General features: G+C 42.8%; 1 protein-coding gene across 5 annotated transcripts in view; it reads left to right on the top strand.

Annotated features, from left to right (window-relative positions):
- LOC128706570 (uncharacterized) overlaps positions 1-25,083 on the top strand; it is a 273,076-nt gene that overhangs the window by 164,090 nt on the left and 83,903 nt on the right. For all 5 annotated transcript variants that reach the window (XM_053801503.2, XM_070090311.1, XM_070090316.1 and 2 more), the window contains 2 exons: positions 4,734-4,928; positions 15,796-15,896. In XM_053801503.2, the coding sequence (XP_053657478.1) occupies positions 4,734-4,928; positions 15,796-15,896 (296 nt within the window). The remainder of the gene's footprint in view (positions 1-4,733; positions 4,929-15,795; positions 15,897-25,083) is intronic.

Below are 25,083 nucleotides of genomic sequence, written 5' to 3'. Positions count from 1 at the left end.
AGAATTTGGTCAACTGGAATAATGTAATTGGCCTAAAATGGGAGTCAAATTCAGCAAAATCGCCGATGCATAAATATCGCTGACACATCAAAATTTGCGAGAGCATAATTCGTCAGTTTTCCACCAAATTTCGTACTTTTTGTTTTATTACCTTCAGAAAAACATTCTCTACCATTTCATAAGAAAAAAACAACAAAATTATTTTTTGAAAATTCTTGGACACTGGTGCACACTTGGAAATTTGGCCTCTGGACCCTGAAAGGGCTAATCTTTAAAAAATTATTTTTTGTTAATACTTTTGGCTGTCTGAAATGGATTAATTGGGTTTCCATTATTTCTTATGGGGAAAATAGATTCGCCAGTCGTGAATTTCGCCAGTCGGCAGACTCTCTGGAACGGATTAATCACGAAACTCGGGGGTCCACTGTACTTAACACTAAAGAATTATATCATAGTTGTACAGTAGATCTATTAATTATAAGTGAATCTAATTTATATAAAACAAAAGATATATTCATATATTCAACAATGCTTTTTGTGAAACAGTGATTCAATTATATTCCTGTCAACAATGGATAATAGATTTAAAAGTAATTATTGAAATTACGATATGGGAATACGTATTGAGTATGGGAATACTGAGTATTGTGCATTTAGTCTAGGGTGATTAAGTGGATTTTGAGAAGAGTCTTAAATTGATTTTCAGACTGGGTTACTTTAGTATCTTCTGGTAATGAATTCCATATTTTGGGGCCCTTTATGTGCATAGAGTTTTTACACATTGTGATATGGACACGAGGTATATCAAAAAGAGATCTGTGTCTTGTGTTGTGGTCATGTGTCCTGTTTAGGTTGGTGAGGAGAAGTTTGAGTGGAGGGTTTATATTTGCATGTATTGTTCTGTGTATGTAGTAGGCACATGAATAAGTATGGATGTTCTTAATGGTGAGCAGATTTAGACTTGAAAATTGGTGGAGTATGCTGTCGGGAGTGGGAATTTGTTATCATTCTGACTGCTGCCTTTTGCTGGGTTATTAGAGGTCTTGGGTGATTTAATGTTGTTGATCCCTGTGCACAAATTCCATATATGAGATAAGGGTATATGAGTGAATGATACAGTGCCAGGAGAGCTGATTGTGGAACGTAGTACCATATCTTTGATAGTATGCCTACAGTCTTAGAGATTTTCTAGGTGATTTGTTGTATACGTGTCTGGAACTTGAGGCTACTGTCATGGTGGATACCTAGGAATTTTCCCTCTGCAAGTCTTGTGACAGGTGATCCGTTTAGCGTTATGTTAAGTGGCACATTTGCAGCTTTGTTTCCAAACTGAATGAAATAGGTTTTATCAGTATTCAGGGTAAGTTTATTAGTCATCATCCAGGCAGATATTTTTTGCAATTCGGCATTGACATTGTTAGCGAGTATGACTGGGTTTGGGTGGGAGAAGACGTATGTAGTGTCATCTGCAAATAATATGGGTTTGAGTAGCTGTGATGCATTCAGTAGTTCATTGATGTAGATGAGAAAAAGGAGTGGTCCAAGGACACTTCCTTGTGGGACTCCTAATGTGATTGGTTGGGTAGAAGAGTTTGCACCATTTGTGTACACATATTGACTTCTGCTACAAAGGTATGACTTTAGATAGTTGAGGTAGTGACCTCTGATACCATAGTGCATTAATTTAGAGTACAGCAGTTCATGGTCAACTGTATCGATAGCTTTATGTAAATCAGTGAAAATTCTCAGGTGGATTTCTTTCTTGTCAAGTGCGGTATATATTAGTTCTAGCATGTGTATGACAGTATCATTTGTACTTTTATTATTCCTGAATCCAAACTGACAAGGGTTTAATCTTTTCAGGGTCGGCAGGCCCTCTCCCAGACTTATTCTCAGGGTTGACAAATTTTCAAAAAAAAAAAAAAAAATTTCTTATGAAAAGATAGAGAATCTTTTCCCGATCATAATGACACCAAAAGTATGAAATTTGATGGAAAACTTATGGAATTGTGCTCTCGCGAAGTTAGCGGTATCAATGATGTTTATGCATCGGCGATTTTGCCCACTTTGAGCCCTATTTTCGGCCAATTCCAGTGTACTAGTCGACAAAAATCATAACTATTTCGCTAGAACTCCATTTTTTCTATCGAATGAGTACAAGAAACCACTCATTTACTGATTTCAATTATCCAGTAAAGTGGTCAGAATTTAGCAATTTTGCCAATTTCACACAAATTTCAAAAGATGCCAGTTTCCAAATAGGGTCCAGAATAAACAAGAAAGACATTCCTGGCACTAAAATAACATTTCCAATGTTCATTAGTCACGTCCCCACGCCCCTCTCACATTCTTTTGCTTTCCACTTTGAATTTTTATTCTCACAAAAAATAGAAGATTTACTGTTGTGCAGACTACTGCATTAGTGTAGAAATGGTATAAATAATATCAGCGCACTTGCCGTATTTGAAAGACCGCTTGCCGTATAGCAAATTTTGGTCATAATTTGTCATCACCGTATTAGCGGAACGCCATAAGGCGAAACACTGTAAAGCGGGGCCCTACTGTATATATACAGTGGACCCTCGCCTAACGATATTAATTGGTACCCGAGAACGAATATCGTTAGGCGAATTTAACGTTATGCGATGCGTTTTTTAGGGAAGGGTCCACTGTATATTTATATATATATAATTAAATGCACACATTCTTACATACATTTATACATGTACATACATAAGCATTTTAATTATTTATCTTAAAACTATTGTTTCATTTATCTATTGGAACAGTTGATGACAAACATGTCTATAAAACTGCTAGTTGCTCTTGTGAATGTTGTGCCCAGTGTCAAGCTTTAAAATAATTTCTCTAAAGTATTGATAAATAAAGGACTACTATAATGCATTTTTTTTTATTATTATTAGCACATTGGCCATTTCCCACCAAGGCAGGGTGGCCAGAAAAAGAAAAACTTTCTTCATTATTCACTCCATCACTGTCATACCAGAAGCATTCCTACTATACAGTTATAAAACTGCAACATTAACACTGTACTTCCCATCTCCAGGACTCAAGTCTGGACTGCCGGTCTCCCTGAATCCCTTCATAAATGTTACCTTGCTTACACTCCAACAGCATGTCAGGTCCTAAAAAACATTTATCTCCATTCACTTCTGTCTAACATGCTCATGCACACTTGCTGGAAGTCCAAGCCCCTCGCAGACAAAACTTCCTTTACCCTCTTCCTCCAACCTTACCTAGGCCGACCCCTACCCCACCTTCCCTCCACTACAGACTTGTATACTTTCGAAGTCATTCTATTTCATTCCATCCTCTCTACATGTCCAAACCATCTCACTAACCCCTTCTCAGCCCTCTAGATAATAGTTTTGGTAATCCCACACCTCCTCCTAATCTCCAGACTACAGATTCTTTGCATTATATTCACACTACACATTGCCCTCAGACATGACATCTCCACTGCCACCAGCCTTCTTGTTGCAACATTCACAACCCATGCCTCACACCCATACTCTCATACATTCCCATCTTTGCTTTCATGGATTAAGTTCTTTGTCTCCACAGACTCTTCGGTGCACCACTCACCTTTTTCCCCCTCATCAGTTCTGTGATTCACCTCATCCTTCATAGACCCATCTGCTGACATGTCCACTCCCATATATCTGAGCACATTCACCTCCTCCATACTCTCTCCCTCCAATCTGATATCTGATCTTCCGTTACCTAATTTTTTTTTGTTATCCTCGTCACCTTACTCTTTCCTATATTCACTTTTAACTTTCTCCTTTTACATGCCCTACCAAACTCATCAACTAACCTCTGCAATTTCTTCAGACTCTCCCAAAAGCACAGTGTCATCAGTAAAGAGCAACTGTAACAACTCCCACTTTGTGTTAGATTCTTTATCTTTTAACCCCACACCTCTTGCCAACACTCAAGCATTCACTTCTCTTACTTCACCATCTATAAATATATTGAACAATCATAGTGACATCACACATCCCTGTCTAAGGCCTACTTTTACTGGGAAATAATCCCCCTCTTGCCTACGTACTCTAGCCTGAGCCTCGCTGTCCTCATAAAAACTTTTCACTTCCTTCAGTAATCTACGTCCTCTTCCATACATTTGAAACATCTGCCACATAGCTCCCTATCCACCCTATCATATGCCTTTTCCAAATCCATAAATGTCACAAAAACCTTTCTACTCTTATCCAAATAGTACTGTTCACCTATGTGCTTCACTGCAAATACTTGGTCTACACACCCCCAACCTTTCCTAAAGCCTCCTTGTTCATCTGCTATCCTGCTCTCCATCTTACTCATAATTCTGTCAATAATAACTCTACCATACACTTTACCAGGTATACTCAACAGACTTATTCCCCTATAATTTTTACACTCTCTTTTGTTCCCTTGGCTTTTATACAAAGGAACTATGCATGTTCTCTGCCAATCCCTAGGTACCTTACCTCTTCCATACATACCTTCTTTTAACATTTCTATCTTTATCCCATCAATCCCAGCTGCTTTACCCCTTTTCATTCTACCCACTGCCTCATGAACTTCCCCCACACTCACAACTGGTTCTTCCTCACTCCTATAAGATGTTATTCCTCCTTGCCCTATACTCAAAATCACGGAATAAATATTAAATGAAATTTATATGTAGTAAGGGTAGCCATGTCCTAATAATTGCCATTATTTTTTAGGTTTCCAGTAGACAAGAAGAGTCTAAATCCACGCGTGGCCCTACATGTATTCGTTCTTCAGCCCAGCAGTCCCGACAGCCTCGCCTCATCCCACGAACAAGAGCCACTGAACGAATCCGTATTCGTATTGAGCGCACACGAAAAAGTATTAAAAAAATGAAAAGGAAAAGAAGGAAGCAAGTTAGAAAGGAAAAAGTAAGTAGTGTAATGAACAATAATTTTTCCAAAGTTCATTATTTTGTGATAAGCCATTAACAGTAATGGTGAACAGAGTTACACTTGGTGTCCCATCTACTGTGTTTGTAGTTACAGCAGCAGAGCTATGCTGGTGGTGTCTCATCTACTGTGTTTGTAGCTAGAGGAGCAGAACTATGGTGTTGGTGTTCTATCTGTGTTTGTAGTTATAGGAGCAGAGCTGTGCTGCTGGTGTTCCATTTGTGTTTGTAGTTACAGGAGCAGAGCTGTGCTAGTGGTGTTCCATCTGTGTTTATAGCTATAGGAGCAGAACTATGCTAGTGGTTTTCCATCTGCTTTATAGTTACAGCAGCAGAACTATGCTGGTGGTGTCCCTTATACAGTGTAGGTGCAGCAGCAGAGCTGTACTAGTGTTGTCTCATGTACTGTGTTTGTAGTTAAAGCAACAAAACTATGCTGGTGGTGGTGTCTCAAATACTGTGTTTGTAGTTATAGCAGCAGAGCTGTGCTGGTGGTGTCTCATACACTGTGATTGTAGTTAAAGCAATAGGACTATGCTTGTGGTGGTGTCTCAAATACAGTGGACCCCCGCCTTACGAACGCATCGCGTAACGTTAAATCCGCCATACGAAGCATTTGAACGCAAAAATTTTGCCTCGCCTAATGATAAAAAACTCGCCTTACGTGATTCGTCCGGGATGCGTCTGACGTGTGGCCTCAGCTGCTCTGTGGGTGCCAGTGTTTACAAGCCAGCCAGTGTGGTCGCATCCACGCATACATTCAGTACATTTCACCTTATCCCAGTGTTTTTTGTGCTTGTAACTGCAAAATAAGTCACCATGGGCCCCAAGAAAGCTTCTAGTGCCAACCCTGTGGTAAAAAGGGTGAGAATTAGTATGGAAATTAAGAAAGATTTTGAAGGGTTTGGGGCTAACCCTGAGAAGCCTGTGTCATTTGTGGAATCCATTGTGCCTACTTCAAAGATTAAGGAAATGTGTGCAAAGTGGGTTGAAGTGCAAACCTTTATGGATGAAAATCACCCTAACACAGCTATTGCAAGCCGTGCTGGTGACTATTACAATGACAAATGTTGTGGCCCATTTTAGGCAAATCTTAAAGGAACGGGAGGTACAGACCTCTATGGACAGATTTGTTGTGCAACAGAGGTCCAGTGACTCTTAAGCTGGTCCTAGTGGCATTAGAAGAAGAAGGGAAGTAACCCCAGAAAAGGACTTGCTACCTCAAGTCCTAATGGAAGGGGATTACCCTTCTAAATAATAACTTCCACACTCTCCCCTCCTCCCATCCCATCAATCATCACCAGATCTTCATTAAAGGTAAGTGTCATGTATTCTACTCTATTCTGTGCATGTCTTCTTCAGTTTGTGTGTATTAAAATTAATATTTCATGTGGTAATTTTTTTTTTTTCATACTTTGGGGTGTCTTGCTCGGATTAATTTGATTTCCATTATTTCTTATGGGGAAAATTAATTTGCCTTACGATAATTTCGGCTTATGATGAGCTCTCAGGAATGGATTAATATCGTAAGGCAGGGGTCCACTGTATTGTGTTTGTAGTTACAGCAGCAGAGCTGTGCTGGTGGTGTTTCATACACTGTGATTGTAGTTAAAGCAATAGAACTATGCTGGTGGTGGTGTCTCTAGATACTACTGTGTTTGTAGTTACTGCAGCAGAACTATGCTGGTGGTGCTCCATCTGTGTTTGTAGTTATAGAACAAGACCTATGCTGGTGGTATCCCATCTTCGGTGTTTTTTGTGATAAGCAGAGCCAAGATCATGGCATTTTGTCTTCAGTATTCTCAGTGTTTACAGTGGATGTAGCATTCACTACCTTCTCTCATACCCTTTTCCAGTAATCTACTACTATACATATTACAACCCAGGTACTCAAGGCCTGTTATCCTGGGTATAAAGAGAGAAAAATAAACACAGCAGAAAACTTTGAATTATATTATCCTTCACTAAGTATAAACAGAAGTATGTACACTATACACTATGTACAGCAATAGGTATTAGTGCATGCCATAGTAATCAAGGCAGAGCAGCAGCCAAGAGACAAAAGCAGACCAATGTGCTTCAACCAGCTGAAGAATGAAAATGACAAGGGTGAATATGTGAGTGGTAGCCATGTCACCTTCACAGTTGCCAGATCCACAATATGATTGGCTGAACCTAGGTACTGATCTGACAATGGGGCCCCGATTGTCAGACCCTTAGTAACATGGTTCACTGGTTGGTGAGGCAGCCTAAGTGAGTGTGTTAACATGCTCCAAATAAAGGTTACATACTCTTTGCATGCAACAATACATAAACTTTTAATCCTTATTTGGAGCCATTCTAGGAGGGGGCATATAGATATGTTTTTTTGTTCTACCTAATGATTGGGTTAGAAAATCTTCCTTCTTATTGGCATTTCTTTCCTATCCTTTGATAATCTTATTTGTGATAATCATGTCTCCTTGTATCCTCCTATCAAACAGTGAGGCACACATGTCAAATGTCCTCAGCATTTGTAGCTCACATTATTTAGTTTTGACAGCTATTTCTATAGCTTGTCTTTTAACTTTTTCCTAATCTATCTACATGTTAGGTAAGGAAAAATTGGATATCAGATTTGAGGGAGAGAGTATGGAAGAAGCAAATGTGTTCAGATATTTTGGAGTGGACGTGTCATCAGGTGGATGAAAGATGAAGTGAACCATAAATTGATGAAGGGAAAAAGGTGAGTGATGCATTGAAGTGTCTTTGGAGACAAAGATTGTTATCTATGGAGGCAAAGAAGGGAATGTATAAGAGTATATTGGTACCAACACTCTTATATGTGTGTGAAGCATGGGTTGTGAATGCTGCAGCGAGAAGGAGGCTGGAGGCAGTGTTGATGTCGTGTCTGAGGGCAATGTGTGGCATAAATATTATTGAGAGAATTCGTAGTGTGGAAATAGGAGATGTGAAATTATTAAAAGTGTAACTCAGAAAAGATGGAGCACAGTAGGATGACTTGGAGGGTGTATAAATTTGTAGTAGAGGGGAGGACGGGTAGGGGTTGTCCTAGGAAAGGATGGAGGTAGGGGGTAAAAAAGGTTTTGTGTGAAAAGGGCTTGAGCATACAGCAGGCATGTGTGAGCATGTTAGATAGGAGCAAGTGGAGATGAATGGGTTTTGAGACTTGATGAGCTGTTGAAGTGCAAACAGGGTAATATTTTGTGAAGGGATTCAGGGAAACCTGTTAGCTGGACTTGAGTCCTGGAGGTGGAAAGTATAGTGCCTGCATTTTGAAGGAGGGGTTTGGGATATTTGCTGTTTAGAGTGACATCTGAACTGTAATATCCGTATGCCACTGCAAAGACAGTGATTGTGTGAATGATGGTGAAAACATTTCTTTTTTGTGTCACCCTGCCTCGGTGAGAGATGGCCAGCGTGTTGAAATAGAGTGGACCCCTGGTTATCATAATTAGCCCTTTCAGGGATGGTGCCGTACTAGTACAGCTTGCATGCCAGGGTTGGTGCCATACCTGGAGGTTACCTGGAGGTCATTCCGGGGATCAACGCCCCCGTGGCCCGGTCCATGACCAGGCCTCCCGGTGGATCAGGGCCTGATCAACCAGGCTGTTACTGCTGGTCGCACACAGTCCAACGTACGAGCCACAGCCCGGCTGATCCGGCACTGACTTAAGGTATCTGTCCAGCTCTCTCTTGAAGGCAGCCAGGGGTTTATTGGTAATTCCCCTAATGCTTGATGGGAGGCTGTTGAACAGTCTTGGGCCCCGGACACTTACGGTGTTTTCTCTTAGTGTACCAATGGCGCCCCTACTTTTAATTGGGGGTATTTTGCATCGCCTGCCCAGTCTTTTACTTTTGTAGGGAGTGATTTCTGTGTGCAGATTCGGGACCATTCCTTCCAGGATTTTCCAAGTGTAGATTATGATATATCTCTCTCTCCTGCATTCCAACGAGTACAAGTCAAGTGCGTCTAAGCGTTCCCAGTAGTTAAGGTGCTTTACAGAACTTATACGTGCAGTAAAGGATCTCTGTATGCTCTCAAGATCAGCAATTTCACCTGCTTTGAATGGAGATGTCAATGTACAGCAGTATTCCAGCCTAGAGAGAACAAGTAATTTGAAAAGGATCATTATTGGCTTGGCATCTCTCGTTTTGAATGTTCTCATTATCCATCCTATCATTTTCTTTGCACTTGTGATCGTGGCACTGTTGTGATCCTTGAAAGTGAGATCCTCAGACATTACTACTCCCAGGTCCCTTACATTATTTTTCCGCTCTATTGTATGGCCAGAATTTGTAGTATACTCTGTTCTAGTTATTATCTCCTCCAGTTTTCCATAATGGAGTAGTTGGAATTTGTCCTCATTGAGCATCATATTGTTTTCCGTTGCCCACTGGAAAACTTTGTTTATACAGTGGACCCCCGGTATTCGATGGCATCGGTATTCGATAAATCCGGTATTCGATGCATTATATCGCAAAAAATTTTCCTCGGTACTCGATACAATTCGTATGAGACCTGTCCACGTGTGGCCTGAACTACCCCGTGTGTGCCAGTGTTTACAAGCCAGCCAGTGTGCGCGCATCTGAGGATACATTCGGTACATTCCATATTATCCATATTATCACTGTGTTTGGTGCTTGTTTCTGCAAAGTAAGTCACCAACGGCCCCAAGAAAGCTTCTAGTGCCAACCCTGTGGTAAAAAGGGTGAGAATTAGTATGGAAATTAAAAAAGATTTTGAAGGGTTTGGGGCTAACCCTGAGAAGCCTATGCCAGTTGTGGAATCCATTGTGCCTACTTCAAAAATTAAGGAAATGTGTGCACAGTTGGTTGAAGTGCAAACCTTTATGGATGAAAATCGCCCTAACACAGCTATTGCAAGCCGTGCTGGTGACTATTACAATGACAATGTTGTGGCCCATTTTAGACAAATCGTAAAGGAACGGGAGGTACAGAGCTCTATGGACAGATTTGTTGTGTGACAGAGGTCCAGTGACTCTCAAGCTGGTCCTAGTGGCATTAAAAGAAGAAGGGAAGTAACCCCGGAAAAGGACTTGCTACCTCAAGTCCTAATGGAAGGGGATTCCCCTTCTAAACACTTAACACCTCTCCCCTCCTTCCATTCCATCAATCATCACCAGATCTTCATTAAAGGTAAGTGTCAATTATTTTATTGTTATTGTAATTATTCTATTGCATTAAACTTAATATTTCATGTAGAATTTTTTTTTTTTCATACTTTTGGGTGTCTTGCACAGATTAATTTGATTTCCATTATTTCTTATGAGGAAAATTGATTAGGTTTTCGATATTATCGGTATTCGATGAGCTCTCAGGAACGGATTAATATCGAATACCGGGGTCCACTCTCTCTATCTTTCAGATTGAGCCAGGTCTCTGTTATAGCAATAATATCTATGTTTCCTGCACTTGCAATTAATCTTAGCTCATCTATCTTATTTCTTACACTCCTGCTATTAGTATAGTAAACCTTAAGGGAGCTAGTCCCTTGCTGCCCTCTGCTGTCCCCCTTTGTTTGCTGACCTGATCTATTGTCTTTATTTATAACTTCATGCTGAATGCCTTTTATACATTTACTGTTTCCAACCCTAGTGTTGCAACCTGCTTGTTTCCCACACACACCCATACCTCTATCTTCCATCAGTTTAAAATCATAGGCATTTCACCAATGGCCTTCTCAATCGAGTCTGCAAGTGCTACCACCCCAGCCCCAGAGAGATGTACCCCATCCCTAGCATACATATCATGTTTGCCATAAAAGTTGTTCCAGTTGTCAATGAATGGGATTGCAAGTTCCTTGCAGTATCTGTCTAGCCAGCAATTTACACCAATTGCCCTAGACAACCATTCATTTCCTACTCCCCTTCTAGGCAAGATGCTACATATGATTGGGATCCCTCCCTTAGACTTAATGAAATCTATAGCTGACCTGTACTTATCTAGCAGCTCTTCTCTCCTACCCTTCCCAATATCATTTCCACCAGCACTGAGACAGATAATGGGCTTGTTCCCATTACCTGACATGATATTATCCAGCCTGTTGACTATGTCCCCAACACCAGCTCCAGGGAAGCACACTCTATCTCTCATCTTCTTATTCCTATTACAAAAAGCACGGTCAATATATCTTACCTGAGAGTCACCAACCACAAGAATGCGCTTACCTCCATTAGCAGGGGCAGTAGTACCCTTACCTTCACTGGTCACTGAAGTACATTCATCCTGAAGAACAGAGAAGCGATTTCCTACCTTCAGATCTTCACTCTTAACTTTCCTTACTCTGATGCGCCTCCCATTACTGTGAACCACTCGCCACTTGTAGCAGGTGCTGGGCTGCACCTCACTGCTGGTAGCCGTTGCTACCTCCCCAACTACAGCCTCCTCACAGCGAGAGACAGACTGCACCTCACTGCTAGAAGCCTCATTCCCCACAACTCCAGCCGCCTCACACTCTCTCCCAGACCCATTGAGGTGGACCTTCAGCCTCCTAATCTCCTCCTGGAGAAGCAAGACCTCCTCCCTCAACTCTCCAACCTCAATTTTTAAAACACTGCAGAAGCAAGCCATGCTTTGTAACCGTCCACGCTAATCCCCAAAGCAGCTCAGGGTCTGTGACCTCACGTGACGACTGACCACTGACGGTACTATCTAATAAGGGTGTGCTTTAGATGCCATGTCTCCGCAGGGCATTAGCCCTGTAACTCGCTTCATTATATTTAACTCATGTTCTTGGGCCCGTATCCTGGCTTCTGCGGCTTCAGCTTGTGACTCCCATATCTTCTCTGCTTCTATCCTCTTCTCCATTTTCACAGAAAGCTCACCTAGTTTACTCCCACTCTTGTTCCATCATTTTACATTGTTCTTCCATCCATTCTTCCTTACCAGGAACATCTTCCTCTGATCCCCTGAGCCTTCAACTTCCCCTCTGAGCCTCCATTTTGTTTTTTAATGGGTTAGGTTTTGTAGTGTGTGTGTGCACTTGTGAAAGTGTGTGTGTGTGTGTGTGCTTGTGTGTGTGTGTGTGTGTGTGTGTGTGTGTGTGTGTGTGTGTGTGTGTGTGTGTGTGTGTGTGTGTGTGTGTGTGTGTGTGTGTGTACTCACCTAGTTGAGGTTGCGGGGGTCGAGTCTGAGCTCCTGGCCCCGCCTCTTCACTGATCGCTACTAGGTCACTCTCCCTGAGCCATGAGCTTTATCATACCTCTGCTTAAAGCTATGTATGGATCCTGCCTCCACTACATCGCTTCCCAAACTATTCCACTTACTGACTACTCTGTGGCTGAAGAAATACTTCCTAACATCCCTGTGATTCATCTGTGTCTTCAGCTTCCAACTGTGTCCCCTTGTTACTGTGTCCAATCTCTGGAACATCCTGTCTTTGTCCACCTTGTCAATTCCTCTCAGTATTTTGTATGTCCCCCCTATCTCTCCTGTCCTCCAGTGTCGTCAGGTTGATTTCCCTTAACCTCTCCTCGTAGGACATACCTCTTAGCTCTGGGACTAGTCTTGTTGCAAACCTTTGCACTTTCTCTAGTTTCTTCACGTGCTTGGCTAGGTGTGGGTTCCAAACTGGTGCCGCATACTTCAATATGGGCCTAACGTACACGGTGTACAGGGTCCTGAATGATTCCTTATTAAGATGTCGGAATGCTGTTCTGAGGTTTGCTAGGCGCCCATATGCTGCAGCAGTTATGTGTGTGTGTGTGTGTGTGTGTGTGTGTGTGTGTGTGTGTGTGTGTGTGTGTGTGTGTGTGTGTGTTTGTATGTGTTTGTGTGTGTATGTGTTTGTGTGTGGGTGAGACAGGTAGGAAGAGAGTGGTAGAGAGAGGTAGAGAGAGGTAGAGAGAAAGAAGGGTAAAGGAAAAGAGAGAGAGATGGAGAGAGAGGGATAGAGGAAGAGAGACAGTGAGAGAGGGGGAGGAAGATGGGGAGAGTAGAAAGGGAGGGTGGGTTTGAGTTTCTTTTTTTGTGTGTGTGTGTGTGTGTGTGTGTACTCGCCTAGTTGTACTCGTCTAGTTGTGGTTGCAGGGGTCGAGTCACAGCTCCTGGCCCTGACTTCACTGGCCTCTACTAGGTCACTCTTCCCACTCCATAATCTTTATCATACCTCTTCTTAAAGCTTTATATGGAGCCTGCCTCCACTATATCACTTCCCAGACTGTTCCACTTCCTGACATCACTGTGACTGAAGAAATATTTCCTAACTTCCCTGTAATTCATCTAATCTTCAACTTCCAACTGTGACCCCTTGTTGCTGTGTCCCATCTTTGGAACATCCTGTCTCTGTCCACCTTGTCAATTCCTCTCAGTATTTTATTTATTGTTATATCACCCCCATCTCTCCTGTCTTCCAGTGTCGTCAGGTCAATTTCCCTTAACCTCTCCTCATAGGACATACCCCTTAGCTCCAGGACTAGTCTTGTTGCAAACCTTTGCATTTTCTCTAATTTCCTTACATGCTTGGCTAGGTGTGGGTTCCAAACTGGTGCTGCATACTCCAATATGGGCTTCATGTACACAGTGTACAGGGTTTTGAATGATTCCTTGTTAAGATGTCGGAATGCTGTTCTTAGGTTTGCTAGGTGCCCGTATGCTGCAGCAGTTATTTGGTTGATGTGCACCTCAGGAGTTGTGCCCAGTGTTATACTCACTCCAAGAGCCTTTTTCTTGAGTGAGGTTTGTAGTCTCTGGCCCCCTAGACTGTACTCCATCTGTGGTCTTCTTTGCCCTCCCCCAATCTTCATGACTGCACTTGGTGGAGTTGAACTCCAGGAGCCAGTTTCTGGACTAGGCCTGCAGCCTGTCCGGATCTCTTTGTAGTTCTGCCTCGCCCTCTTCTGATTGAATTCTTCTCATCAACTTCACATCATCTGCAAACAGGGACACTTTAGAGTCTATTCGCTCCGTCATGTTGTTCACAAATACCGAAAGGAGCACTGGTCCTAGGACTGATCCCTGTGGAACCCCGTTTGTTACAGGTACCCACTCTGACATATTGCCACGTACCATGACTTGCTGTTGTCTCGATGACAGGTATTCCCTGATCCATTGTAGTGCCTTCCCTGTTATCCCTGCCTGGTCCTCCAACTTTTGCACTAATCTCTTGTGTGGAATTGTGTCACATGCCTTCTTACAGTTCAAGAAAATGCAGTCTACCCACCCCTCTCTCTCTCTTACTGCTGTCACCCATGTCATAGAACTCTAGTAGGCTTGTGACACAGGCTTTCCCATCCCTGAAAGAGTGCTGGCTATCGTTGATAAGCTCATTCCTTTCTAGGTGCTCCACCACACTTCTGATAATCTTCTCCATGACCTTGCATACTATACATGTCAGTGACACTGGTCTGTGGTTTAATACTTCGTGTCTGTTTCCTTTTTTAAAAATTGAGACTATATTTGCTGTCTTCCATACCTCAAGTAGTTGCCCTGTTTCGATAGATGTATTGAAGATTGTTGTTAGTGGTTTTGTGTGTGTGTGTGTGTGTGTTTGTGTTTGTTTCTTTGTTTTAATATTGTGATGTCTCCATCCACCACCACCCCTCCTCCCAATTATAAAATGAGCCGAAATGTGAAACAAAAGTTATGCACTCATAATTTTGTATTATCCATGTGTGATATTGTTGTGGAACCTCTTAAGGGAATTTGTAGGTCAACTATACCTCTCATGCTCCATCTTGTGTATAACCTGTATGGGGGTAGCACTTCCTCATCAATATAATATTACTGTAAATTAATAAGAAGAAAAATTAATGAAATTACTTGAGCACTTCAGTGAGGCATTTTGGTGTCTGAGGGCTATGTATTGGTGCGAATATTATGCAGAGAATCCATAGCTTGGGGATTAGAAGGAGGTATTGAGTTACTAAAGAGTATTATCAAGAGGGCTGAAAAGGGGTTATTGAGGTGGTTTAAACATTTAGAGAATGGAACAAAATAGAATGACTTGGAGGGTCTATAAATCTGTAGTGGAAGGAAGGCACAGTAATGTTTGGCTTAGGAAAGGTTGGAGGAAATGGGGGTAATGGAGGCTTTCGGTGTGAGGAGCTTAGACTTCCAGTAAGTGTGCATGAGCATATAAAATACATGCAAGTGGAGGCAAATGGTGTCATGATTTGATGTGCTGTTGGAGTGTGAGCAAGGTAACATTTATGAAGGGATTCAAGGAAACTGGTTAGCTGGGCTTGATTCCTGGAGGTGGGAAGTACAGTAACTGCACTTTGAAGGAGTGGTGGTGATACGTTGCAGTTTTTTTGAACTGTAGTATCAGTACTCTGGCAAGACAGTAATGGAATGAGTGATGATGTAAGTGTTTCTTCTTTTTTGGGTTACCCTGGCTTGGTTGGAAATAGCCAGTAAATTAAAAAAAAAAAAATTAAGAGGAAGAGGGATAGCTTCCATGGAGCATTCCAATGTGATTGAACTACTTGTATTTAGTTTTATATTGCTATTAATATTACAAACATGATTGAACAATACTTAGTTTCTTATGACTGTTAATATTACACCTTATAGATATCATAATGCCTTACTCTAGTTTTCACCAATACATATAGTATAGGAACAATACACAAATAACCTGCACATAGGAGAGAGGAACTTGCGATAATGTTTTGGTCCAACTTGGACCCTTTACAAAGCGTGACTTTGTGAATGGTTTAAGTCAGACCGAAACATTGTCGTAAGCTCCTCTTCTCTTATGTGCGGGTTGTGTGTGTATTGTTCCAGTAAAAGCATTGTGCCTTTTTGTTATTCATAGTATAAGAACATAAACTCTGATCTGTATACTGTATTTTATTTTAATTAGAACCTTTTATGTTCAACAGATTGCTTCTGGTGAAATTGATGACCCAAGACCTGCAGTTAAACATGTTTCAAAATTTTCATATTTTGTTGAAGGTGACAATGACATAGATGCCGAACATACGTGAGTTTTGCTTCATTACTAGTTATGTTTTGGAAAGATTGCTAATGAACCTAGTTAATTCAGGGTTCTCAATGAAGAAAAAAATACAAATATAATAGTGACAAACTTTATTTTCACAACATTTGGCTTAAGTTAACTGAAGCTTCAATTGAAGTCATGTGATTATCTTGAAGTCAGATGGGATTATCTTGAAGTCAGATGGGATTATCTTGAAGTCAGATGGGATTATCTTGAAATCAGATATGATTATCTTGGTCAGATGGAATTATCTTGAAGTCACATGTGATTATCTTGAAGTCATATGTGAATGTAATGAACTCTTTGAGTTCTTTTATTAGTCTTTTCATCTGCTTCTGAACTCAAATTATGTCTTAATTTTTTTTTTTGTAAACCAACAATCTACCACTAAGGTAGGATGACCTGAGAAAGGAAATGCATTCATCATCATTCATTCAGTGGCTGTCTTGCCAGAAGTGCACAGATATCACAGTTCAAAGAACTCTAAACTTCAACATTCCTTTATTCCCTTCAGAGTGAAGGCACAGTACTTCCCACTCCAAGGACTCAAGTTCAACTAATTGTTTTTCTTGGATCCCTTCATAAATATTAACAACCCCCCCCCCCTCACACACACACACACACACACACACACACTGAAGGGGAAACATATGAAGCAAGAAAACAAGGGGAAAAAAAAGCAATTGAAAGCATCATGAAAGCAATAGGAGAAGACGACATGACCCAGCTGGAAAATTTTCGGAGAATAGGGGGGTTTGTAAAAAAAAGAACCCGGCCAGTGAAAGTGACCTTCAAGGCAGAAGCGACTCGGACCAGGATCCTGCAGGAGAAAGCACGATTAAGGGACATGCCGGCATACAGGAAGGTGTATCTCGACCGCGACAGATCACAAGAAGAAAGGCAGAAACTGAGAGAGATGTTACAAAGGCGAAAGGAGGAAAGAGAGGGGATGGAGAAGACAGACAGGAGATCCCAGACCCAGGAAGAAGATCAAATACAGCCTCCCTCACAACTTCCTATAGAAGCCTCCCAACCAGGTCAACCCCAGTGCAACCAAACACTCTAAATCAAAACACCCATGCCACATCCAATGCCCCCACCCACTACATTACAAACTCCACCCCTACAGCAACAACCCATAGTTCCTTACCAGGTCTCCCACTTCCCCAACCCCAATATACCTCCCAGACCACAGTCTTAGAAAAGAAGTTGAAGGTGTGGTATACAAATGCAGATGGAATAACAAACAAGTATGAGGAGTGGCACGAAAGAATCAAAGAGACATCCCCAGACATAATAGCACTCACAGAAACAAAACTCACCAAAATAATAACAGATTCAATCTTTCCATCCGGATACCAAATCCTCAGGAAAGACAGAGGGAGGAGAGGGGGAGGAGGAGTTGCACTGCTCATTAAAAACCAGTGGGATTTTGAGAAAATGGAAGGAATGGATGGCATGGGTGAAAGGGACTACTTAGTAGGAACAATCCAGTCTGAGGGACATAAGGTGATAATTGCAGTAATGTACAACCCACCACAGAACTGCAGGAGGCCAAGAGAAGAATATGATGAGAGCAACAGAGCAATGATCGACACACTAGCTGAGGTGGCCAGGAGAGCAAACATGGGAGGAGCAAAGTTACTAGTTATGGGTGATTTCAATCACAAGGAGATTGACTGGGAAAACCTGGAGCCCCATGGGGGTCCCGAAACATGGAGAGCCAAGATGATGGATGTGGTACTGGAAAACCTCATGCATCAACATGTTAGAGACACTACCAGAGAGAGAGGAGAGGATGAACCAGCAAGACTGGACCTTGTATTCACCATGAGTAGTTCGGACATCGAGGGTATCATGTATGAAAGGCCTCTGGGAGCTAGTGATCATGTGGTTCTGTGCTTCGACTACATAGTTGAGCTCCAAGTGGAGAGAGTAGCAGGAATAGGCTGGGAAAAACCAAACTACAAAAGGGGGAATTACTCAGGCATGAGGAACTTCCTTCAAGACATTCAGTGGGAGAGGGAACTGACAGGAAAACCAGTACAAGAAATGATGGACTATGTAGCAACAAAATGCAAGGAGGCAGAGGAGAGGTTTGTTCCCAAGGGAAACAGAAATAATGGGAAGAACAGAATGAGTCCTTGGTCCACCCAAAGGTGTAGGGAGGCAAAAACTAGGTGTACTAGAGAATGGAAAAGGTACAGAAGACAGAGAACTCAAGAAAATAAAGAAATCAGCCGAAGAGCCAGAAACGAATATGCACAGATAAGAAGGGAGGCTCAGAGACAATATGAAAATGACATAGCATCAAAAGTAAAGACTGACCCAAAGCTGTTGTACAGCCACATCAGGAGGAAAACAACAGTCAAGGACCAGGTAATCAGACTGAGGAAGGGTGATGGGGAATTCACAAGAAACGACCAAGAGGTATGTCAGGAGCTCAACACAAGATTTAAAGAGGTATTTACAGTGGAACCCAGTAGGACTCCAGGAAATCAGAACAGGGGGGCACACCCGCAAGTACTGGATGAGGTACATATAACCAAGGAGGAGGTGAAGAAGCTGCTATGCGAACTTGACACCTCAAAGGTGGTGGGACCAGACAACATCTCTCCATGGGTCCTTAAAGAGGGAGCAGAGATATTGTGTGAGCCATTAACAAAGATCTTCAACACATCACTTGAAGCTGGGCAACTCCCTGAGGTATGGAAAATGGCAAATGTAGTCCCAATTTTTAAAAAGGGAGACAGACATGAGGCACTAAACTACAGACCTGTATCACTAACGTGTATAGTATGCAAGGTCATGGAGAAGATCATCAGGAGGAGAGTGGTGGAGCACCTGGAAAGAAACAAGTGTATAATTGACAACCAGCACGGTTTCAGGGAAGGAAAATCCTGTGTCACAAACCTACTAGAGTTTTATGACAAGGTGACAGAAGTAAGACAAGAGAGAGAGGGGTGGATCGACTGCATATTTTTGGACTGCAAGAATGCCTTCGACACAGTTCCTCACAAGAGGTTACTGCAAAAGCTAGAGGATCAGGCACACATAACAGGAAAGGCACTGCAATGGATCAGAGAATACCTGTCAGGGAGGCAACAACGAGTCATGGTACGCGACGAGGTGTCAGAGTGGGCGCCTGTGACAAGCGGGGTTCCACAGGGGTCAGTCCTAGGACCTGTGCTGTTCTTGGTATATGTGAACGACATAACTGAAGGGATAGACTCAGAAGTGTCCTTGTTTGCAGATGATGCGAAGTTAATGAGAAGAATCAAATCGGATGAGGAACAGGCAGGACTACAAAGAGACCTGGACAGGCTACAAGCCTGGTCCAGCAACTGGCTCCTTGAATTTAACCCTGCCAAATGCAAAGTCATGAAGATTGGGGAAGGGCAAAGAAGACCGCAGACACAATATAGTTTAGATGGCCAAAGACTGCAAACCTCACTCAAGGAAAAAGACCTGGGGGTGAGTATAACACCGAGCATATCTCCTGAGGCGCACATCAATCAGATAACTGCTGCAGCATACGGGCGCCTGGCAAACCTACGGATAGCGTTCCGATACCTCAGTAAGGATTCGTTTAAGACTCTGTATACCATTTATGTCAGGTCCATACTGGAGTATGCAGCACCAGTTTGGAATCCACACCTAGTCAAGCACGTCAAGAAATTAGAGAAAGTGCAAAGGTTTGCAACAAGACTAGTCCCAGAGCTACGGGGATTGTCCTACGAAGAAAGGTTGAGGGAAATCGGCCTGACGACACTGGAGGACAGGAGGGTCAGGGGAGTCATGATAACGACATATAAAATACTGCGCGGAATAGACAAGGTGGACAAAGACGGGATGTTCCAGAGAAGGGACACAGACACAAGAGGTCACAATTGGAAGTTGAAGACTCAGATGAATCAAAGGGATGTTAGGAAGTATTTCTTAGTCATAGAGTAGTCAGGCTGTGGAATAGCCTAGAAAGTGACGTAGTGGAGGCGGGAACCATACATAGTTTTAAGGCGAGGTATGATAGAGCTCATGGGGCAGGGAGAGAGAGGACCTAGTAGTAGTAGCAATCAGCGAAGAGGCGGGGCCAGGAGCTGTGACTCGACCCCTGCAACCACAAATAGGTGAGTACAAATAGGTGAGTACACACACACACACACACACTTTTTTTTTTTTTTTTTTTTTTTTTTTTTTTTTTTTTTTTTTTTTTACACAGGGTTAGACAAGGTTAAGGATCCCTAGCTTTATTGACAAGCTATTTACAGGTTAAGGATTCCTAACTTTATTGGCAAGCTAAGAGCTGTTACCTACATCAGCTCATTTGAAAGCATTTTTATTGTTGAGACATACAAGTAGGGAACAGGATGAAGTTGGAGCCATCTGTGGGCTAGCATTTTCATTTGATCAACTGACGTTATCTCGTTGACATCATTATGCTGTACGAATGTGCTCCATATTCGAGTCATCCTGGGTATATATGATCTCAGATGGAGTGATGTTCTGGAGAAGGGTACAGCCAGACTGAAGTTGCTGCTTTCTGACCGTCTCGTGGCATAAAAGCTTGTTTCACGCTGTCCTCGAAGTGGATCTAAGTGTGGTACTTTGACAATATTGGCCTTATACATAACGGTAAGGCCACCCACATCCCTCCTATGTTGAAGGCTCTGCTGAAATGACAGATCTATCCAGGATGGGTCCAGGCGAGAGATGAGATGTCTTGCTCTGTTCTCCACTCTGTCAAGCAGTCGCAGATGAGAGGGGGGGGCAGGCAAACCAAGAAAGTGGAGCATACTCAAGGTGTGAGCATGCTGGTGCCTCGTACAGAATCTTGCAACCCCTACTGTCAAGCAGATGTGAGATACGGCGAAGTGCTGTAAGCTTCCTGGGTGCGTTGTTTGCAAGATTTACAACATGGTTCTTCATGGTTAGTTTGGAGTCAAATTTCACCCCAAGGATATCAACTTCTTCTCCAGGTGCCAACACCCTCCCATTCATCCTTACTACTGCACCAGCATTACCATCATGGTGCCTAGAGACGATCATCATTTGTGTTTTCTCAGGTGCAAATGTTACTTGCCATCTATTTCCCCAAGCTGATATAGCTCTTAGCTGGTGATTGATGGAGCTTAGACCAGCTGGCATTTCTTCTCTTGGATAAGTGAATGTCAGTGTACAGTCATCTGCATATGCATGTGATTCTGGGATGAGATGAAGAAGGTCGTTGAAGTAGACATTCTATAACAATGGTCCCAGCACACTTCCTTGTGGAACACTTACCCCAATAGGATGTCTTGCTGATTCCGTTCCATTGAGAACTACACTTAGAGATCTACCATGAAGGTAATCACTGAGGAGACATAGCGTAGAGCCTGCAATTCCCAGTGCTTGAAGTTATGCTAAGAGGCCCTGGTGCCACACCCGGTCGAAAGTACCAGCAATGTCCAGTGCTACCACACAGCTGACTTTGGATTCATCCAGTGACTGGTGCCACTTAGTGGAGAGGTTTAACAACAGATCAGCAGCAGAGTAACCTTTCCTGAAGCCATATTGATGATCACAAAGTAGTGAGTGGTAGTCAAAAAACTCTGTCATTTGTCTTGAGATTATTGTCTCAAGGATCTTACCAGTGATTGACAGGAGTGACACTGGTCTGTAGTTGCTGATTTCTGCTCTGCTCTTCTTTTTGTGAACAGGGACTACATTTGCCTCTTTCCACAGAGAGGGCCATTTTCACTGTACTAGGCAGTGCTGAAAGATGCGAGTTAGAGGTGCTGCTAGCTGGTTTGCACATCTTCTCAGCAATCTTGGGCTCAACTTGTCTGGGCCCACAGCCTTTTCTTGGTCAAGCGATTTAAGAAGGAAATGCACCTCCTCCTGCCTTACTGTCGCCACTGACAGTTTTGACACAGTTCTTGCAGCTAGCCAAGGAGGGTCCCTTGCTGGATCAGGAACTTGCATTTTGGTAGCAAAGTGTTCAGCAAAGAGGTCTGCCTTCTCTTGAGTACTAGTAGAGGTGGTCCCATCCTGTCAATTTAGAGGTGGAATGAGTTCATCAGGCAGATAACCTTGTCTGTCCTTGACCAGGGAGCACCAGGTTTTGGAGCCTACCCTACCTGATGCTAGCTTTCTTTTTGTGTCCACCTCCCATTTAGCAATGGCCCACTTTTGAACGTCACCCATATGCCTACAGGCTTGCCTGTGCAAGTTCCTGTTATAGGTGGTAGGATGTCTCTTATACCTTCGCCATGCTTTGTACATAGCAGTAGCAGCCTCTCTCCAATGAAAGCCAAACCAAGGCTGATCTGTAGGCTTTGTCACATATTGCTGGTGAGGAATGTGTTCTTGTTGTAGATTAAGGATGTGTCCAGTGAAGGCTTTCACTTTGTTGTCAACATCCCCTTGGAGAAGAGCATTCCAATCAGTGGTGGCAAGCCCAGAGCAAAGGGCTGGCCAATTACCTCTTTCCCATAGTGAGGTTGTGCGTGTGGACTCCTCACCTCGTTCTGTTGGGATCTTAAGTGTCGTAAAAACAGCCGTGTGGTCAGACGATCCAACATAGCCGAGGGGTTAACAAGTGACTATGCCTTCTCCCAGATCACTCACTACTGGATCAAGGGAGGAGCAAGAGATGTGAGTAGGAAAATCAACAAAGTTTCTCATGTCAAATACTGCAAGAAGGTCATCAAAATCCCTCTGTATAAGGTGTTGGTTGAGGTCACCAACAATTATGATATGTTGACAGTTGTGTTATAGCAGAAGGGAGTCAATATTTTCCATTAGGAAGTTGATGGGGTCTGCATGCTGCCACTGAGGTTTGTACATTGCACATGCTAGTACAGAGGTACTAGTGTTTGTGCAGAGCTTGAAGAACATCATTTCAAGATGAGTAGGGGTGGCAACATCTATGTGCTGGGCATGAACACTTTTAGAGAAGCACACAGCAACACCTCCTCCTTGCCCTTGCCTGTCTCTTCTCATCCATGAGGTGTAGCCAGCAATTCTTGCAAAATTTTCTGGAGTCCTGTCATCCAAAAATGTTTCAACAACAGCTATCATGTCGGGACATCGAGTGTTCACAAAACTATGTGTGAGCTCTCCAACATTAGTAATGAAACCTCTAATGTTGGCCAACAGGATGCTGATAGACTGGCTATCTTTCTCTTTCTCTATCTTTCTCTTTCTTTCTCTTTCTTTCTCTTTTTCTTTCTCTTTCTCTTTTTCTTTCTCTCTCTCTCTCTCTCACTCTTTCTCTTTTTCTTTCTCTTTTTCTTTCTTTCTCTTTCTCTTTCTCTTTCTTTCTCATTTTCTTTCTCCTTTTCTTTCTCTTTCTCTCTTTTTTTTTTTTTTTTTACACAGGGTTTGACAAGGTTAAGGATCCCTAGCTTTATTGACATGCTATTTACAGGTTAAGGATTCCTATCTTTATTGGCAAGCTAAGAGCTGTTACCTACATGAGCTCATTTGAAAGCATTTTTATTGTTATGAGACATACAAGTAGGGAACAGGATGAAGTTGGAGCCGTCTGTGGGCCAGCATTTTCATTTGATCAACTGACTTTATCTCGTTGACATCTTTATGCTGTATGAATGTGTTCCATACGCGAGTCATCCTGGGTATATAGGATCTCAGATGGAGTGAAGTTCTGGAGAAGGGTGCAGCCAGAGTGAAGTTGCTGCTTTCTGCCCGTCTTGTGGCATAAAAGCTTGTTTCACGCTGTCCTCGAAGTGGATCCAAGTGTGGTACCTTGACAATGTTGGCCTTGTACATAACAGTAAGGCCACCCACATTCCTCCTATGTTGAAGGCTCTGCTGAAATGACAGATCTATCCAGGATGGGTCCAGGCGAGAGATGAGACGTCTTGCTCTGTTCTCTACTCTGTCAAGCAGTCACAGATGAGAGGGGGGGGGGCAGGCAAACCAAGAAAGTGGAGCATACTCAAGGTGCGAGCGTACTTGTGCCTTGTACAGAATCTTGCAACCCCTACTGTCAAGTAGATGCGAGATATGGCTAAGTGCTGTAAGCTTCCTGGGTGCCTTGTTTGCAAGATTTACAACATGGTTCTTCATGGTTAGTTTGGAGTCAGATTTCACTCCAAGGATATCAACTTCTTCTCCAGGTGCCAACACCCTCCCATTCATCCTTACTACTGCAACAGCATTACCATCATGGTGCCTAGAGACGATCATCATTTGCGTTTTCTCAGGTGTAAATGTTACTTGCCATCTATTTCCCCAAGCTGATGTAGCTCTCAGCTGGTGATTGATGTAGCTTAGAGCACCTGGCATTTCTTCTTTTGGATAAGTGAATGTCAGTGTGCAGTCGTCTACATATGCATGTGATTCTGGGATGAGATGAAGAAGGTCGTTGAAGTAGACATTCCATAACAATGGTCCCAGCACGCTTCCTTGTGGAACACTTGCCCTAATAGGATGTCTTGCTGATTCCGTTCCATTGAGAACTACACTTAGAGATCTACCATGAAGGTAATCACTGAGGAGACATAGCATAGAGCCTGCAATTCCCAGTGCTTGAAGTTTTGCTAAGAGGCCCTGGTGCCACATCCAGTCGAAAGTGCCAGCAATGTCCAGTGCTACCACACAGCTGACTTTGGATTCATCCAGTGACTGGTGCCACTTAGTGGAGAGGTTTAACAACAGATCAGCAGCAGAGTAACCTTTCCTGAAGCCATATTGACGATCACAAAGTAGTGAGTGATAGTCAAAAAACTCTGTCATTTGTCTTGAGATTATTGTCTCAAGGATCTTAACAGTGATTGACAGGAGTGACACTGGTCTGTAGTTGCTGATTTCTGCTCTGCTCTTCTTTTTGTGAACAGGGACTACATTTGCCTCTTTCCACAGAGAGGGCCATTTACACTGTACTAGGCAGTGCTGAAAGATGCGAGTTAGAGGTGCTGCTAGCTGGTCTGCACATCTTCTCAGCAATCTTGGGCTCAACTTGTCTGGGCCCACAGCCTTTTCTTGGTCAAGCGATTTAAGAAGGAAATGCACCTCCTCCTGCCTTATCGTCACCACTGACAGTTTTGACACAGTCCTTGCAGCTAGCCAAGGAGGGTCCCTTGCTGGATCAGGAACTTGCATTTTGGTAGCAAAGTGTTCAGCAAAGAGGTCCGCCTTCTCTTAACTACTAGTAGAGGTGGTCCCA

This window comes from Cherax quadricarinatus, chromosome 3 (assembly GCF_038502225.1).
Source record: "Cherax quadricarinatus isolate ZL_2023a chromosome 3, ASM3850222v1, whole genome shotgun sequence".
NCBI lineage: Eukaryota > Metazoa > Arthropoda > Malacostraca > Decapoda > Parastacidae > Cherax > Cherax quadricarinatus.
Note: the sequence above shows the minus strand (reverse complement) of the source record. Positions and strands in the feature narration are given on the sequence as shown.